Source organism: Molossus molossus, unplaced genomic scaffold (assembly GCF_014108415.1).
Source record: "Molossus molossus isolate mMolMol1 unplaced genomic scaffold, mMolMol1.p scaffold_m16_p_1, whole genome shotgun sequence".
NCBI lineage: Eukaryota > Metazoa > Chordata > Mammalia > Chiroptera > Molossidae > Molossus > Molossus molossus.
Genome location: NW_023425344.1, coordinates 50,296,835 through 50,314,431, shown reverse-complemented (window position 1 = coordinate 50,314,431; position 17,597 = coordinate 50,296,835). Strand labels below are relative to the sequence as shown.

At 37.8% G+C, this 17,597-nt stretch overlaps 1 protein-coding gene across 1 annotated transcript in view; it reads left to right on the top strand.

Annotated features, from left to right (window-relative positions):
- Positions 1–17,597, top strand: part of LOC118625197 (sulfotransferase 1E1-like) — a 107,000-nt gene that overhangs the window by 72,684 nt on the left and 16,719 nt on the right. Inside the window, exons 2-3 of the mRNA XM_036253835.1 lie at positions 8,025–8,098; positions 12,105–12,266. Of these exons, the coding sequence (XP_036109728.1) occupies positions 8,025–8,098; positions 12,105–12,266 (236 nt within the window). The remainder of the gene's footprint in view (positions 1–8,024; positions 8,099–12,104; positions 12,267–17,597) is intronic.

Here is a 17,597-nt window from a genome sequence, read left to right as displayed (position 1 = left end):
GCTTCCATACTATGTAGTTCCTTTTCTGGTGATTCCTCCTTTTCTTTCTTTCTTTTTTTTTTTTTGTCTCACCATTTTAGCAGTCTGGTGTTTGGGGCCAGATGAGGTATGTTGGGCCATGTAGGCAGGTCAGTGTGTATCAGATAAGACTACTATGCCTCCTAGTTTGATGTGGTGGCCATCTTGTGGGACCCAATGGAATAGTAATGATCTTCTGAGCTGGGTGCTCTAGGAATGACCCTTGTGTGGGTTATGTGGGCACATGAGCATCTTCTTTTGAGATAGGAAGGCAGAGGCTCAGAAGGGCAAAGTGACTTGTCCAAGGCCACACAACCACTCAGGAAGGGCTCAGACTCCAAGTCCAGCCCCTTCCCACTTAGGAATAGCCTGCATTGGGGAAGTACAAAGGCAGTTCCTCTGAGCAGGGTGACAGTGGTGGACCAGGATTCCTGCAGCTCCACCTGGAGGGGTTCAATGAGTTATTCTGATTTCAGAACCAAGGAGAACAAAAGAACCCAGTCTCTATCATCTGCAAGTGCTGTCTGTTTATTGGCAGAAATAGGCAAATGCAGAGGCCCATGCCAAAACCTCCTTCTCGAGGGAAGAAGGTAGCATCATTTGTGCTCTGTGCTCTGTGGGTGGGGTTGTGGTTCTCACCCCCTCTGGAGCAGCATGGATTTGATGCCTCACATCCACTATAACCAGCTCCAGGGTCCCATTATGGCCTCCTGGGCACAATTTCTCCCCTGTGGCTACCAGAATTCTTCATTATTTTCTTTTCCTTCCATGTGGGAAAACTAGCCCAGGTTGTTGGTGATGAAATGTTGGTTCTGACAGCCAGACAAGGTCAGGATGACCACGCCCTGGTTATAAGCCAGCGTGGAGATTTGCTTGGAGGACTGGGTCCCATAGATCTTGAGGGTTTAGATGAGCTGGTAGTGTGCCACCCTAGGCCCGGGCTTGGAGCTCCAGTGCTGCCAGCTACGGTTCCAGGCTTTTCTCCCTATTTCTTCTGCCACGGCCTGTGGGCTTTGCACCTCAGAGCTAACTGAGGCAAGGCCCTCAGGGCTATGCATGGTTCACCAGTGTCCACAGAGGGCCCAGCACTGCTGGCAACATCCCTCCCATCCTGCAGCCTGACCTTGCCCAGTGCAGCTGAGGTCACGCCCCATGATCTTGGATGCTCCAGTATGTTTTTAAATGTCACCAGGTGTCACTAGTTTTGATAATTACCTGACTAAAAATTGGTTGGGAGAAATCTAAAAAACAGTACCCTGCCACCCCCACCCCACCCTGCAAAAAGGTTTCCTTATGTTGCATTACAGAGATCCAGCAATAGGAATCTGATCGAAGCCTTATCGCAATACTCCTAAATCCAAGCCAAAACTTTCTGGTTTCCACAACTGTGACATCTCCCCATGCTTTGAGGCCAATTCTGTCAAGAATGAGGAGGTAGGAGGAAGAATGAAGACTACACTAGGGGTGGTTCAGAGAGATTAAAGGATTTAACTCCTACAGTCCTTTGCCATAGGGTTCCATGAATAGGCTCTTGGGTTAGTTAGCTTGGATTCAACTCCCAAATCAGCCACTTAGAGGCTGTAAATTTGTGCAGCTTACTTAGCCTACTGGGCTTCTATTCTTTTGTTTTACAGTGAGGATAATAGAATGAATTCATAGAATTATTGTGAGACTGAAAAGAGATAATCTATATAAAGTACAAAACATAGTTCCTGAGATATAATAAATAAGCCCTTATGAAACATTAAATAACATTATCAATATTTAGCTATGATTTTGCAGTTTTACAAATCAGGTACAAGACTGTTTCTTATGACCAAAACCTTTTAATTCCAGGTTCCTTACTTTTTTCTCCATATCTGAATCTTCATCTGGTTACTTTTTTTCCTCTCATGTAGGAACCAGACTTGCTTTTTATTCTGTGTCTGGAAATCATTCCTGCTTCTGAGCTCCAGGCTTATAGCAACACCTCTACCACTTGCTTGGCTCTTTCTTTCCCTGTCTCCAGCTGTCGTTGTAAAACCAGACTCTTAGAAAGTCACAAATTCCCCCGTGCTCCAATCCTGACACATCCACCAGTCTATTACTTGCCATCATCCCTCAACTTCACTGTGCTATCATTTTTGGCCTATTTGCTGTGTGATTATTATTTTTTTGTCAACAAATCAGTTAAAGTCTAGATCATTTTAAAAATGAAGACGATGCCATCTGGAAAGGGTTTATGATTAGCCCAAGTGTTCTCACTCTCTCTTTACCATGAAGCTGCTTCTTCCTCCTGGATTCCAAAACAATAGGTGTTCTCCCACCTGCTGACCAAGTCTCAGAACAGAGTTCTAGGACATATGTCCATATGACAGATGTGAAGATCACAAATAACTACACATAAACTGGGTGGCATATTAGGCATTCTGTAAATTTTACCATCTCTTCTTCTTATTGTCATTGTTGATCTGCAGATGAGTACAGAAAGAGTAGGTACAGGTTAACATGGTACCAGAAACAAGCCCGACTTCTATAAAATAAATTTACTATTAATATTTCTTTTCAAAATACATTTTAATTGGCCAAGAATTTACAGTAGAAAATTCAGGAAGGGGTAAACAAGGAAACTAGAACCTACATATTGATATCATCTTGGAGAAGTACACCCAATGAGGAGGAAAGGAATCAAAACAATAAGAGGAAAATGTGATTTAACACTTTTCCTGCCAGCTCATACTTGCTTGAATTCAAGGGGAAAATTACCCATAAAATAAATAAATCTAAAAAGAATAGAGCCACAATGTGCGAATTTTCAAAAGTCTCTACAATGTTATCAGTGACATTTTTTTAAAGTATAGTAACACTACACTAATTTTTGTAGACTCTTGTGATAAAAAAAAATATGACTTATGGTCTATTTTACATGTAGTTTATTACTTTCAAATGTATAAGGTTATTAAAGTATTTGATATTTCTAATTTTTTATTAACACTATAATTTACAGGCCAACAACTTCTGTTTTTAGCTTTAAAGCTACTCACCAACAGGATAGCAGAAATGTATCTGATAGGAATGACAATAAAAAGATACAACACTAAATTTGACACTGCCAAAATCTGAATTCAATAAATTTTCTTTTACTGATATTAAACAAAGATGTTGAACTTTGTAAACCATTTAAAATTTCTGACATTTCAAAGTTACCCACATGCTTAAATAATTGCTACCAAAAAGTTTGTGGTCATATCTTTTTATTCTAATAAGAATCCCAGGGACTTTTCATAAGTAAGAGAAGACTGTGTTGAGTTGTACTTTTTTAGGCTTGTTAAAGAGAAAACCACAGGCTCAAAATGGAGTCAGTTGTGCTACAGCTCATGACACTGAACCTACACTTAATACCTGACTAAACTGCAATTTCAACCTTCTCCAACTCTCTAATTTTATTAAGATAGCCTGGAATTTTCTGGTTAGTATTAATATAGTAATCTGTTATGTGAGCCCTCTTCATTCCCCAAAGAAAGCCAGAGGCAATCTGCCTGGTAAGACCCCACTTTTCCCTAAGGGAAGGTAACCTTGCCTGAAACATTTTTTTTTTCCTACTTTTGCTAACAACTTTCTTGTCCTACCCACTTTCCCTCTATAAAAGCCTTTCATGTTGTATGGCTTCTAGGAGCTCCTTTGTACTTGCTACAAGGGATGCTGCCCTTTTCATGATTTTTTTAAATCTTTGTGGTTAATCCTCAAAGGATATTTTTCCATTGATTTTTAGGTGGAATGGAAGGGAGGAAAGGAGAGGGGGAAGAGAGAGAGGAGAGGGGAGAGAGAGAGAGAGAGAGAGAGAGAGAAAGAGAGAGAGAGAGAGAGAGAGAGAGAGAGAGAAACATTGAGAGAGACACATAGATTTGTTGCCTCCTGCATGAGCCCAACGGGGGCCAGGATGGAACCTGCAACCAAGGTATTTGCCCTTGACCAGGAATCAAGCCTGCGACGCTTCCACCTGAGGGCTGACGGTCTAAGCACTAAGCTAAACTGGCTAGGGCTTCATGAATCACTTAATAAAGCCAGTTAGATTTTCAAATTTACTTGATTGGATTTTGTTCTTTAACAATAATCTTACCATACTGTCTAGCAATTACACTCTTAAATATTTACCGAAATGAGGTGAAAACTTCTGTCCACAGAAAAAACTGTACATTAATGTTGATAACAGCTTTATTTGTAATTGCAAGCAGCCAAGTACATTCAGACAATAGGAGTAACATCCCTCCCTTCCCCTATCCAGTACTGGACTGTTGCGGGAAGAAGGGAAAATAGGCACATGCTCAGTATGGGGTGGTGCAGGGGAGGTGCTTGCCAGTCAGTCTAGCCTGGGGAATAATGGATTGGCTAGGGGGCGGACCCCACTGAAAGTGCAAAATCATGGAAACTTAATTGGTTCGTTTGAAGAAGCTTCTGGTTAAAATATCCAGACAGCCCTGGCCGGTTTGGCTCAGTGGTTAGAGCGTTGGCCTGCGGTCCTGAGAGACCCGGGTTCGGTTCCCGCATGTACCTCGGTTGCAGTTTGTCCCCGGCCCTGGTCGGTCATGCGGGTGGCAGCCACTCGATGTGTTCCTTTCGCATCGATGACTCTCTCTCTCTCTGTTCCTCTCTCTCCCTCCCACTCTACCTGAACAAAAAATGGAAAAATGTCCTCGGGTGAGGATAAAAAAAAATAAAATAAAATAAAATAAAATATCCAGACAAAGAGTTCCCTCTCTTTTATTCTCTCTTATTCCGTGACCCGAACTCACTCATGCATTCATTCTCTCTCCGTAGCCATTTGGCCTTAGCAGCCACATAACCCATGGCCAGGTGGACTCCACATGCAGGATGCTGGACTGGATTTTAACATGGAGCAGGAACTATGGACAGTGGCCTTCATTCTGGCTCTACTGAAGACAAGATTGGACTTTCCATGGTGGGATGGACAGAGATGGGACCTTAGAGGAGAGCCCCTTTAATTTTACATCATCAATAAAGATTTCCATAAAACCCATCCTCCCAAAGGAGTTCTGTGGAAAGTAACCTCACCAGGGGATCTGATCATAAATTCCTAACTAGACATGTCATAGCAGGTAGTCACACCTCAAGTCATATAACTTCTTGACTAAAAGGCTTACCTTTGCCTTAAGCAAGCCCTATCTATTCTTTTTGTGCATCTAGGTTAACACACCTTTGAAATACCACCCTCATGTCATAATCTTGTTAATTAATCCAATCTCTGCCTTGCTTTCTCCCACCTCTATGTAATTTTCCTTAGTTCCTTCCTTGATTTCAAATGCATAAAAGAAGCTGAAAAACTGTCATTTTCCAGAGCATTTGAGATCTTGTTCCCCTATATATGTTTTAGGTTTGGCTAAAATAAACTTATACAAATTCTCCACAGGTTTTGTTTCTTACATAAACAACAGGTAGGATGAATAGGTGGAGCACAAGAGACTTTTTTTTTAGACAAGTGAAACTATTCTATATGCTATAATAATGGTTGATGCATGATATTATACATTTGTCAATAATCAAAGAACTATACAATACAAAAAGTAAACCCTGATATAAACTATGGACTTTATTTAATACTAATGTTATCAATACTGGTTCTTCAGTTCTAGCAAATGTACCACACTAACTCAAGATGTTAATAAATGGGGGGAACTGAACAGGGAAGAAAACCTCTTTGTACTACCTGCTCAAATTTTTATAAACCCAAAACTATTCTCAAAAAAATTAAAGTCTCTTAGTAACAATAATTTTAAAAGTGCTCAGTCACATTGACACTTATATTTTATTATTAATATAGAAATTTTGTCATTTATAAAACAAGAGCTAGGATCCTGAAACTTGACCCAAAAGAAGTAAGTATGCAATACAGAAGGAAAAGAAAAAGCTCTATTGTCACTAATAAGGAACAACCATTGTCTTGGGAACATTTTATCACACAGACATGCCAAACCCATATTTGTTTTCAGTGTTTTAGAATATGACAGCAGCAGTGTGGTAGGTATGATAGTAAATCTGCCCTAATTCTAAGAATCAAGATAAACATTTTAAATAGTAAATGCTTATCTGGTTTTGTTTTTTGGACTGAGAGTACAAAGGAGGAAAGGTCAAACCAAGGACTCAAACAATTTTTGTCTTTACTACTCATGGAGAAGAATGAAAGTTAAACTGGCTATTTTGCCCATTGTTTTGTTTTTATTAGTAAGTGAATCCTCATCATTTATAAGATTTTCTAAGGCTAAAGGTGTTCTGGTCTTTGGTGGTTACTAGAATCACAGAATTGAAAACATTTGTAACATCCCTGCAGCCAGATGCTTATAACCGAAAGATTAATGGTTAGAAGATTAAACCTGTTCAGATTAGCTTGAGCCTACAGAGTGACATTTTGGATGAAAGAATCTGTTTGGTAAACAGGAAAGAAAGCCTCATAATCATAAACTAATAGCTAAAAAATAAATTAATCTGCAACAGGGTGAAAAATTATAGTCCATATTAAATTTTCATATTTGAATATTGAATGTTTTAATACATTTTATTTCACACAAATAAGAATAAAAATTAAAATTACCAACTACGTAACACCAAATTATATAAAATGTAATCTTCAGCCCCTGGGTTCTCATGCTCCACCTTGATTTTAATCATGAAATGATTATTTCTCAGAAATCACTTAACTGTTTTTTGTTTTTGTTTTTGGGTAGGGCTGGATATTAATGCCTTTGATAACTAACAAGTTCGGTTCTCTTAATTTCTTATCTTTCTTGAACATGTCAGCCACTTTTATTTAGTTAGTATATATTCAATCCCTAGACTCTAGAAGCCATGCAGTGGGAAAATTAGAGTAAGAACCTGTTATTAAGCTATATACAGTCTAATGCATCGCTTAATAAGGAAACTGGGCAAGTAAATTTTAACTTCAGCTCAGTGGAACAGAGCTAATTAACAGCAAGTACAGGGTTTGAAGCTCTTTCAAAGGGATAGTCAGTCTTCTAAGAGTCACCAAAGGTCTTTCAAAGGGAGTGAAATCTAACGGAAATTGAGAAACAAATGAGAACTAATCAGGTTTGGAACGGAGTTGGAGGTATTGATAGGGGTGGAGGTATGGTAACAAGGAAGAATTTTCTCAACTGAAGACAGAGTAAGTACAGAGACATGAAAAGGAAGGTGTAGGATTCATAGATTCCACAAACCCTTGGCCTTTTATTTTTCTCATTCTCTTATCTAAATTCCAATGATGTTAATGGATAATTTAACCTGGAAATTCCATAGTAAGCCTTGCATTAAGCATGTGATTCATAGCAGAGAGACGTCGGATTTTTAAAATAAGATCTAAAGGTGAGTGATGTTTACATTTTTTTCCTTAGCTGTCATCCGTTTCTGATTTTCAGGGCTGCCTAAGAGCTAAAAGCAAATATTTTAAATGGAAGATATTTTTCAATTGACTTGTAAGGACACCATCAAGCACTACAAAGCCTTCTTTGACAGGTCTTAGTAAACTGAGCTAGGTCTCCAGATCCAGGGTCCTTGCTGCCCTCCCATTTCTTTCCAGTCATTTTCTTCTCTCCTCCCACTTCTCCAGCAAGTTTGTTCTTTGGAAGTCAACCTTAACTATTTTATTATTCATCAGGAGTAAGAGGCTTTTTCTTCCCAAACTATTGTATATTTTGCTCCAATCTTCTCCTTCAACTTCCCCCTTCACTTCCTCTCCCTCGCTCTCCCCAACCCTCTGATTGCTGGCAAATCTAGGAATTTGATTATGAGCCAAGAATGAAAAATAACAGCAGAGGCTTTCTACATTTCTGTATGAATGAGCATAACTGTGTGTGGCTGAATGCATGTGCAGGTATGTATCTATATTTGTGTTACTCCATTGCATCACAGACTCTAGAAAGCCAAGCCCACAAATTAATCTCCGCCTCCTTCCCTGGCATGAGGAATAAAAGCTCCTCAGAAACATTCCAGATGCACAACTCATCTTTTTTTTGCAGCTTAAAACCTGAGTGGGGATTTGAGGAAAACTACACTGAATCACCCAGTTTCCTTCACAGGATCATCTGGACAGGTTGTATTTTATTATTATTACCAGTATTAATATGTAGATTTACATATAGAAAATATAGACGCAAACTGTATAGCACAAAGCTGTTAAAAAAGGGAATATAGAAAGAATAAAGTCTTTATTGATACGTTAGTCACTTAATAATGTAAAGCATTTAAAGCCTTTTTAAATCACTCGTGTGTCATTAAAAATAACATCTTGCATTTATGTAGTGTTTTTTTGTTTAAAGAGCTTTAACGTAAAACAGCAGTATCATAGTTACCTTGTATATAAGTCCTGCTCACTAAATACATTCTCCATTTTACTGATAAAGAAATAAAGCAAGCAAGGCAGAAACAGAGTGAAGACTGACTTCTAGACTGGTGTTCCCTTGTGTGACATATGTCAGAAGCAGTGTATTACTATCATGGGCCTTGCAAACATTACTATTATTACTGAGTGAGAGATACAGACAGATATAGCAGAAATATAAGTCCTTGGTAAATTACTGAGAAACAGATCATTGGCAGGATAGAACCTATTTTATCTAGGAATCTTTAGGAAAACCTAGATAGCCCAGAGAGACTTGTCCTAACAATTAAATTGAATGAGTAGTTTGAGCATCTACTTTGTGACACGGTGCTGAGGCTCAGGATAGAATGATGGACAAAAGGATATTCTTTGCTTTCAGCCACTTTACCTAAATCTAGGTAAGTCCAAGATGGTGAGGACTAGGTGAGCCCTGTGCATACACTCACTGCGGTATCCCCGCCCTTAACACTGTGCCTGAAGATGAAGTAGGTGGGCACTCACACAGAGAGTATTTGTTGAATGAAAGGCAAATTGGGGGAAGGAGAAAGGGAGGACCAAAAAAAAAAAAAAAAAAAAAAAAAAAAACCACCAAAAAAACAAAAACAAAAAGCAAAGGGAAGAAAAAAAAGAGGCAGAAAAAAAGAAATGTAGAGAAAAAGAAGAAAAAACTCTTTCTGAATTCAATTGAATTTATGAATCAAAATTTTAACAACTTTTTGTTGGTGTTACTAGACAATAGTAATCTATATATTCAGCTAGGAAATAAAATAGACTATTTTTAACTGAAATACATCTTTTTAAAAAGAACAGAGCATCTAGAGAGTGTGTCCATACACTGTGATATAAAATACTTTACCACAAAGAAAGGTATTTTATTATATACCACCTAGTTTAATTTTGAGTCCAAAATTGATCATGAAAGGGCAGCCAAAAGTCAGACAACTCTTTAATGATAAATCAGCTACTCCCAAGTGACTATAAGCCAATTTTTTCAAAATTGGCAGAACACCAAGAAAATTGTTCACATGAATAAACAAATTAGTAGGCAGGACAAGTGATACCTTTTATACACATTTCTTCTAGTAAAATATCTATTTTCTGAGAGCAAGGGAAGGCTTGAGGAATAATCTGATTTATTAACAAGACTGATTCTAATAAAAAATATTGTAATTTTGGTGAGATCACCTCTGATATACCTGAGATTTTGAAAGAACTGAGTTTGTCCTTATGGACTGGGATTTTTTTTTTTTCATATTTAATAAGACCAACCATGATTAATGTTGTTTTTGGTTTTCAAAACACATGTTAAGCCATTCTTTGGTTAAAAACGAACAAAAGAAAAATTCTTATATTGTGTCTCTCTTGTGTTGTGCAATCTGGACCCCAAATGAAATGAATATCTTATTGGGTTGTCCCAAATAACTTTAGACAAGTAAACAGGGACAAAATTTAGATTGGACATTTATAGATTTTAACCTCTCCAGTAGAAAACAGATCATCAACTATGAGTTTCTTCAGACAATTCTATATTTACATTCTTGGGAATTTTTCTGACAACAAATATTTTCCCTGCTTTGAACAGAGATGTTACTATGTAATGTGTATTGTTACTAGAGAGTCTAAGTGCCTGGTTCTTCTGCATTATCATATAGATGTGGCATAATAACAATAACAGCTCATACTTATTAAGCATTTATAATTTGCCAGGAGTATCACCTCATTTAATTCCCAGTAACTATTTCAGGCAAGTATAATTATTATCATTCTCAATTTGTAGATGAAAAAATGAAGCAAGTCAATTTGCCAGGGTCATACACTTTCAATTAGCAGAGCTAGGATCTAAACCAAGGTGATCTACTTTAGAACCCATATTCTTGATAACTGTTTCCTCTGCCATGAATATATTAATCATCTAAATTAATATAAATGTATAAACTTTTAACATATATGTGTTTTTCATTATATAAGCATATTTAACTATTTAGGTAACCATACCAATTACAAGGCAAAAATTTAACACACTTGATTATATAAGTAATAATATCCTATAAAAAAATATTAAAAATGAAAAACCAACAGATTTCATACATATATAAAATTAGTAACTATAAATCAGAAAAAAGCAACAATCCTTACGGGCAAAATGGGTCAAATGATTAAAATAACCAATAAACTTACAAAATGTAAAAATATGAAAAATTACAAAATATTTATGAAATACAGATTTAACATATATATTCTTATGAAAAATTATAACAGGTGGGGATGTGAGAAAACAGGCAATTTCATATTGTGCAAATTTGTACAATATTTCAGTGATTTGTCAAAAATTATTTATCAATACTTTGCATGTGCATAACCTTTATTTTGACAATTCCATTATCACTGCAAAGATCAGTCTGAACATACATATGCTCAAAGATATTCATTAAAGTACTACTTGTTTCAAAAGAATTGGAAAACCCAGAAATTTCCATCAATAAAGAATTGTATCATCTATGTCACGTGCACACTGTGGACTACTATATTTCATTTATGAGAATAAAAACTGAATTTATGTAGCAACGCCAAAATATATTCATATTATATAGTTTAGTGGAAAAATAGATTATAAGTAAATGTAAAATGTAATACAAAAATATATATATAAGTGTAGATTTTAATATGTATTTAAATATTTAGAAGCATAAACATAATACTATTAAGAGTGATTATCTCTTAAGAGTAGAATAAAGAAGGCATTTTCATTTTCTCTATATTGTTTAATGTTTTACACAATTGTGTCAAAAATACTATATTTATATGTACTTGTTTACATGTATGTACAAATGGGTGTGTATTTATCCTTCTTTATGTAAGACAAATATGGTTCCATCTTCAAGAAGTCTTATGCAGGACAAACCCAACCTAATTGATAAGGATGCACACTTTGTATAGAACCTTATTACTTACAAATAAGATTTTTAAATAAAGCCTTTAAAGTCTGGCATAACATAAGTAAATAACATTCATTTTCCTTTCTCTAGTGGTTATAGGAAGAGGATATATGAACTTTTTACAGGAAGGCCAATGGGAAGGCTATTTTTATATATTCAATAACAGTTGGAGAGGTTCCTAACTAGGGAAGTGACCTTAACAACAGAAAATAGAGGAAAACAACAGAGATAGAATAAATGGGATTTAGTGCCAGGGACTGGTGAGGAAGAGTTAGGAGGCAACATCTGAAAGTTTACATCTGTAATGTTCAGCCTTGAAATGTAGCGGGAAAAATACCACCAGAAGAGCCTCCAGTATAAATCAATGGTCTAATTATTTGGTTTTATTTGCGGGACAATTATCTTTCTAAAATTCTACCATCAGATATTTCTTTCTTAGGGTTAATCCATTTGTTACAGTATCTACTATTTTCATTCCTCTTTACAGTGCCATGCTTATGGATTGGAATTCTTTATTAAAGGAAACATTAGGTGACTAAAAGAACTACTGCCTTCAAGAACCTCTTGTTATAATACAAACTCTCTGGAAAAAAGCACAATAAAAGCTACAGTGCTTACAAGTCTATGAGTGTATAACAACCTACCTGGCAGCTTTTTGGGCAAGAGAGGTCTAGAAAGGCTATTGTCAAAAAAAAGGACAAAACTAGCTGAGGTGTTGTATTAAAAACTCAAAATGGGGTAATTTGGGGCAAAGTGAACAACATACTTTTTTTTCCTTTTAGTGCACCACTCCACGATGAATCCTTCCAAATGCGATGACTCTGAATTCTTTGGCAGAGTCCATGGGATTCTAATGTATAAAGATTTTATCAAATATTGGGATGATGTGGAGGCATTTGAGGCAAGACCAGATGACACTGTCATTGTCACTTATCCCAAATCTGGTAAGTCTCTGTTATATCTTTGTTCCCTTTTCTCCTAGTAATGGCAGACTCACCTTGAATGGTAAATATTAAGCTATTCACTTTCTCCGCACTCATTCTTCATATTAAATAAGAATAGATATAGTAGTTTTGATACAGACATAGGAAAAGGGGCATATGCTAGCTCCATTCTAAGACCATAATCTATACTGACAACTTGAGCAGCATTATTGAGAAATGGGTGGTGTTGGCTCCTGGTCAAGATGATGATGTAGATAAAAGTAGTACTTGGAACCTCCCACAATCACATCGAAATGACAACTAAACTACAAAACAACCCTCATTTAGAACCATCTAAAATATAGTTGAACAGGTTGTATAATTAAGGATATAAAGAAAAAGCCACATTGAGAGTGATAGGAGGGGTGGAGACACAAAACGGGCTGGTCCCACACACATCGTGTGGCAGTTAAAAATGGGGGGATAGCCCTGGCTGGTTTGGCTCAGCAGTTAGAGCGTCGGCCTGCGGTCCAGAAAGACCCGGTTGGGCACGTACCTCGGTTGCGGTTTGTCCCCGGCCCTGGTTGGTTTTGCGGGTAGCAGCCACTCGATGTGTCCCTTTCACATCGATGTCTCTCTCTCTCTCTCTCTCTCTCTCTCTCCCCCTCCCACTCTATCTGAAAAAAAAAATGTCCTTGGGTGAGGATAAAATAAATAAATAAAAATAGGGGTTATCTTGGTTGCAGAGGCCCCTCCTGGAAAGTAAAGGGTCCCAGCCTCACTCCAGGCCCCCAAGCCCAGAGACCCAATGCCAGGAAGAGAAGTCCCCATAACTTTTGACTGTAAAACCAGCAGAGACTGTGGCTGAGTAAGACAGAGGGCTTCTAGGTTCCCAGGGGTTCCTCTTAAAGGGCCAGTGCAGAGATTTTTCTCAGACTCATTTGCTCTGAGCTCCAGCACTGTTGCAGCAGCTCAAAAGGTGCCTTGAACACACAGTGAGGAACTGGGTTGTCTGGCATCAGGGTGACAGCTTGAGGGAGAGTTTTCTCCAAGGTAAAAGTGATGGCAGAGACCATTGTTGCTTTGATGAGCTGTTCCCCAACAGACAGACAGACAGGCACCATATCTGAGTCTCTTTCAACATGGCTAACACTATTCACCCCATCCTCCATCCTGGTGATTCCCTGAGACTCCTCCCCATCCTGTTTGTGGGCCCACTGAAGATATTTCCACTGGCTCTTCCATACAAAGGGCTATCTTGGTTCATGCTGCTGACTTTCTTAAGATCTCTCAAATAAGCAGCATCTGGTGCACCTCTTGCCAAATGGCCCCAGGCCAGAAACTAGCGGCAGCCAGCCTCAGTTTGCAAGTTGGCCCTTCCTGGGCACCCCCAAGCCCAGTACAAGTAGCAGCCATCTGCAGATAGCTCTGTAGTTCATGCCAGGTGGCCACAGGCAGGGCGTAGGTAGTGGCTGACGTTGACCTGCACGTCCCAGGAGGCCCCAGAGTCAGAACACCTGGTGGACACGTTGATAGCTTCAGACCAACCTAAAGCAAAACCTAACCACTTCCATGATTGGCACACTAACGGGTGAATTTGATGGGTACCTGAGCCCTGTTGAAATGAATTCTTCTCCATGAGTTCTGTCCTTGCACAGCAGATCCTACATGGTGGTTGTGACCAGTCCTTGCAACCAAATGAAAGTAAAGGCATGGAAAAAGATATTTCATGAAAATGTAAACAAAGCTATAGTAGAAATACTTGTACTAGACAAAGTAGACTTTAAAAACAGAGGCTTTATCACCGGGCCAGTGTGATTCAGTGAACTGAATGTTTTCTCATGGACTGAGAGGTCCCTGTTCAATTCCCGGTCAGGGCACATGCCTGGGTTGTGATCTTGAACCCCCCCCCCCAGGGGGCGTGCAGGAGGCAGCCAATTGATTTTTCTCACATAGATGTTTCTCTCTCCCACTTCCTTTCTCTCTAAAAAAATGAATAAAAATATTTTTTTAAATATAATAAGTAAATAAAAAGAGGCTATAACAAAGGACAAAGAAAGACCCATCAATTCTACTTCTGAGTATTTATCTGAAAAAATCCAAAACACTGAATAGAAAAGACATATACATCTATATATTAATTGCAGTATTATTTATAATAGCCAAGATATGGAAGCTATCTAAGTGTCCATAGAGAAAAATAAAGAAGAGGTGGTGCATATCTACAATGGAATATGACTCAGCCATAAAAAGAATAAAATTTTGCCATCTGCAACTACATGGATGAATCTGGATGGTATTGTGCTGAGTAAAATAAGTCAGACAGAGATAGACAAATACCAGATGATTTCACTTGTATGTGGAATATAAAAAATAAAATAAATGAGCAAGCGAAACAGAAACAGGATCAGATACAGAGAACATTTTGATGGTTGCCAGATGGGTAGGGGCTTGGTAAACAAGTGAAAAAAGTGAAGGGATTAAGGAGAACAAATTGGGCCCTGGCTGGTGTGACTCAGTTGGTTGGAGCATTGTTCCACACCAAAGGTGGATGGTTTGGTGGTCAATCAGGGCACATACCCAGGTTGTGGGTTTGATACTCTGTTGGGGCACATGTAGGAAGCAGTTGATCAATGTTTCCCTCTTACATGGATGTTTCTATCTCTCTCTCGCTCCCTTCTTCTCTCTAAAATCAATAATTAAAAAAAAAAAAAAGGAAGTATAAATTGGAAGTTACCGAATAGCCATGGGGATGTAAAGTAAAGCATAGGGAACATAGTCAATAATATTTTAATAACTATATATAGTATCATATGGGTAGTAGTTTTAAAAAGGTGATCACTGATAGACATTTGGGCTGTTTCCAGATCTTAGCTATTGTAAATAGTGCTGCTACAAACATGGGGGAACATATATTCTTTCTGATTGGTGTTTCAGGCTTCTTAGGGTGTGTTCCTAGAAGTGGGATCATTGGGTCAAATGGAAGTTCAATTTTTAATTTTTTGAGGTAACACTATATTGTTTTCCATAGTGGCTGCACCAGTCTGCATCCCACCAGCAGTGTACTAGAGTACCCTTTTCTCCATACCCTTGCCAACACTTGTTGTTTGATGATTTGTTGATGGCGGCCATTCTGACAGGTGTGAGGTGATACCTCATTGTTGTTTTAATTTGCATCTCTCTGATGATTAGTGATGTTGAGCATTTCTTCATATGTTTCTTAGCCATTTGTATGTCCTGTTTGGAGAGGTGTCTGTTTAGTCCCTCTGCCCATTTTTTAATTGGATTCTTTGTCTTTCTTTTGTTGAGTTGTATGAGCACTCTATATATATTGGAAATTAACCCCTTATTGGATATATCATTGGCAATCAGTAGACGAATGGATAAAAAAGCTGTGGTACATATACACAATGAAGTACTATACAGCTGTAAGAAAGAAAGATCTCTTATCCTTTGAGACTTCAAGATAAGATTCAAAGAGAGTTAGGAAGAATCATAAATATTCAACATAATATGTCAAACACTATGAGATTTGGCCATAATCATGATTGGAAAGGTAGAGGATGAGGAGGAAAGAACAGGTAAAGCTGAATTCTCAGTGGTTACAGGTAAGAGATAGGTTACATTAGTGAATAAAAGCTGCAGTTAGTATCAGCAAAGTTTGCTAAATAAACTTCAGGAAATAGTTATTGGAGCCCCAAGCCTAAGCTTATGTGGCTTCATAAAGAAGATAAAGTTGAAAAAAAAATTGTAGAAAAGGAGTGTGATTTGGGGAGTATATTCCTTAAAATAGAGATTCCAAAATACATAGAATATAACAGTAAATTAAAATAGTAAAAATGTAAAAAATATGCAAAAGAGCCCTGGCCAGTTTTCCCAGTGGTTAGAGCCTCAGCCCACGGACCAGAGAGTCCTGAGTTTGGTTCCCTCTGAGGGCATGTACCTCAGTTGCGGTTTGTCCCCGGCCCCGGTTGGGGTTGTGTGGGTGGCAGCCACTCGATGTGTCTTTCTCACATTGATGTTTCTCTCTCTCTCTTCCCTCCTCTCTCCCTCCCGTTCTATCTGAAGATAAATACAAAAATACCCTCAGGTGAGGATAAAAAAAAGGTATGCAAAAGAAAAATACCCATAGAGACTAACACAAACCTGCTTTCTCATAATAGTCATCAATTCTCTTTCTCCAGAAACAAGTCTAGCTGTCCCTTGAACTCATCTGTGATTTCCTCCAATTGTCTTTTCCAGTAATTTGTTCCATATGTTTATTATTCTTTCATGACATTCTCTACCCAGCATAGAAGCAGGAACAGGCTACTCTGCAGGCTGACTTCTGGCAGTCTCCCACGCGGCAGAGACCTTGTCAGTGCTTCTCCTCGGTTTCCCCTTTACGCACCCTGGGCTGATTGAGCTACTGCTGGAATGTTCTTCCTCATCTCCTAAGAAAGCTCACAACCAAGAGTTCAGTGGACTTTATTCTATATATAAATTACCTATCTTCAAGGCTACCGTCTTTATAAAAGAGCTTTAAGAGTAACATGAAATGCACTGCATTTATGTTCTTGTGATACTGTGTTCCCTTTGGGAATTAAATTCCTTACATGGAGCACTTACCATTATTCTGAGCCAGAGCACGGTTATCCTGTTTGCCCTATACAACTCAATCAGATACATTCAACTATTCCAATTCCACTCATTTCAAATAACCTCAAAGACATATGAAACTTTTAACTTTAAGTGCATGTACATATGTGTTTATCTGTAAAATATGATGTATAAAACTATAAAGGTGTAATAATTTATACAGTTTCATAAACATGTATTTAATTATTTTGTGATTTTTTTTCAATCATATAATTTAGTAGTGTATTGTCTAATTTTGAGATATCTTTTTTATTGATTTTTAATTCAACTCCATTATGGTAAAAAATATATTCTGTATGATTACAATCCTCTTAAATTTATTGAACCTTGTTTAGTGGTTTAGAATACAGTCTAGCCATTGAATGTATATTTGACAATGTTCTGCTTTGGGTGGAATGTCCTAGAAATACCAATAATATTAAGTTGGTTGATAGTGGAAGAAAAGAAAGAAAAATGGGTATTGTTGCCACTTTAGAACATTATAGATAAGTATAGAACCATACTAAAGTTTTTGAAAAATATATTTTTATTAACTTTTAGAGAGAGGGGAAGGAAGAGGGAGAGAGAGATAGAGACATCTATAAGAGAGAAACATTGACTGGCCACCTCCTGCACATCCTGCACTGTGGATCGAGCCCATAACCAGGGCCCCGTGCCCTGACCAGAAATTGAACTGAGATGTCTTGGTGCCTGGGTCAACACTCACCAACAGAG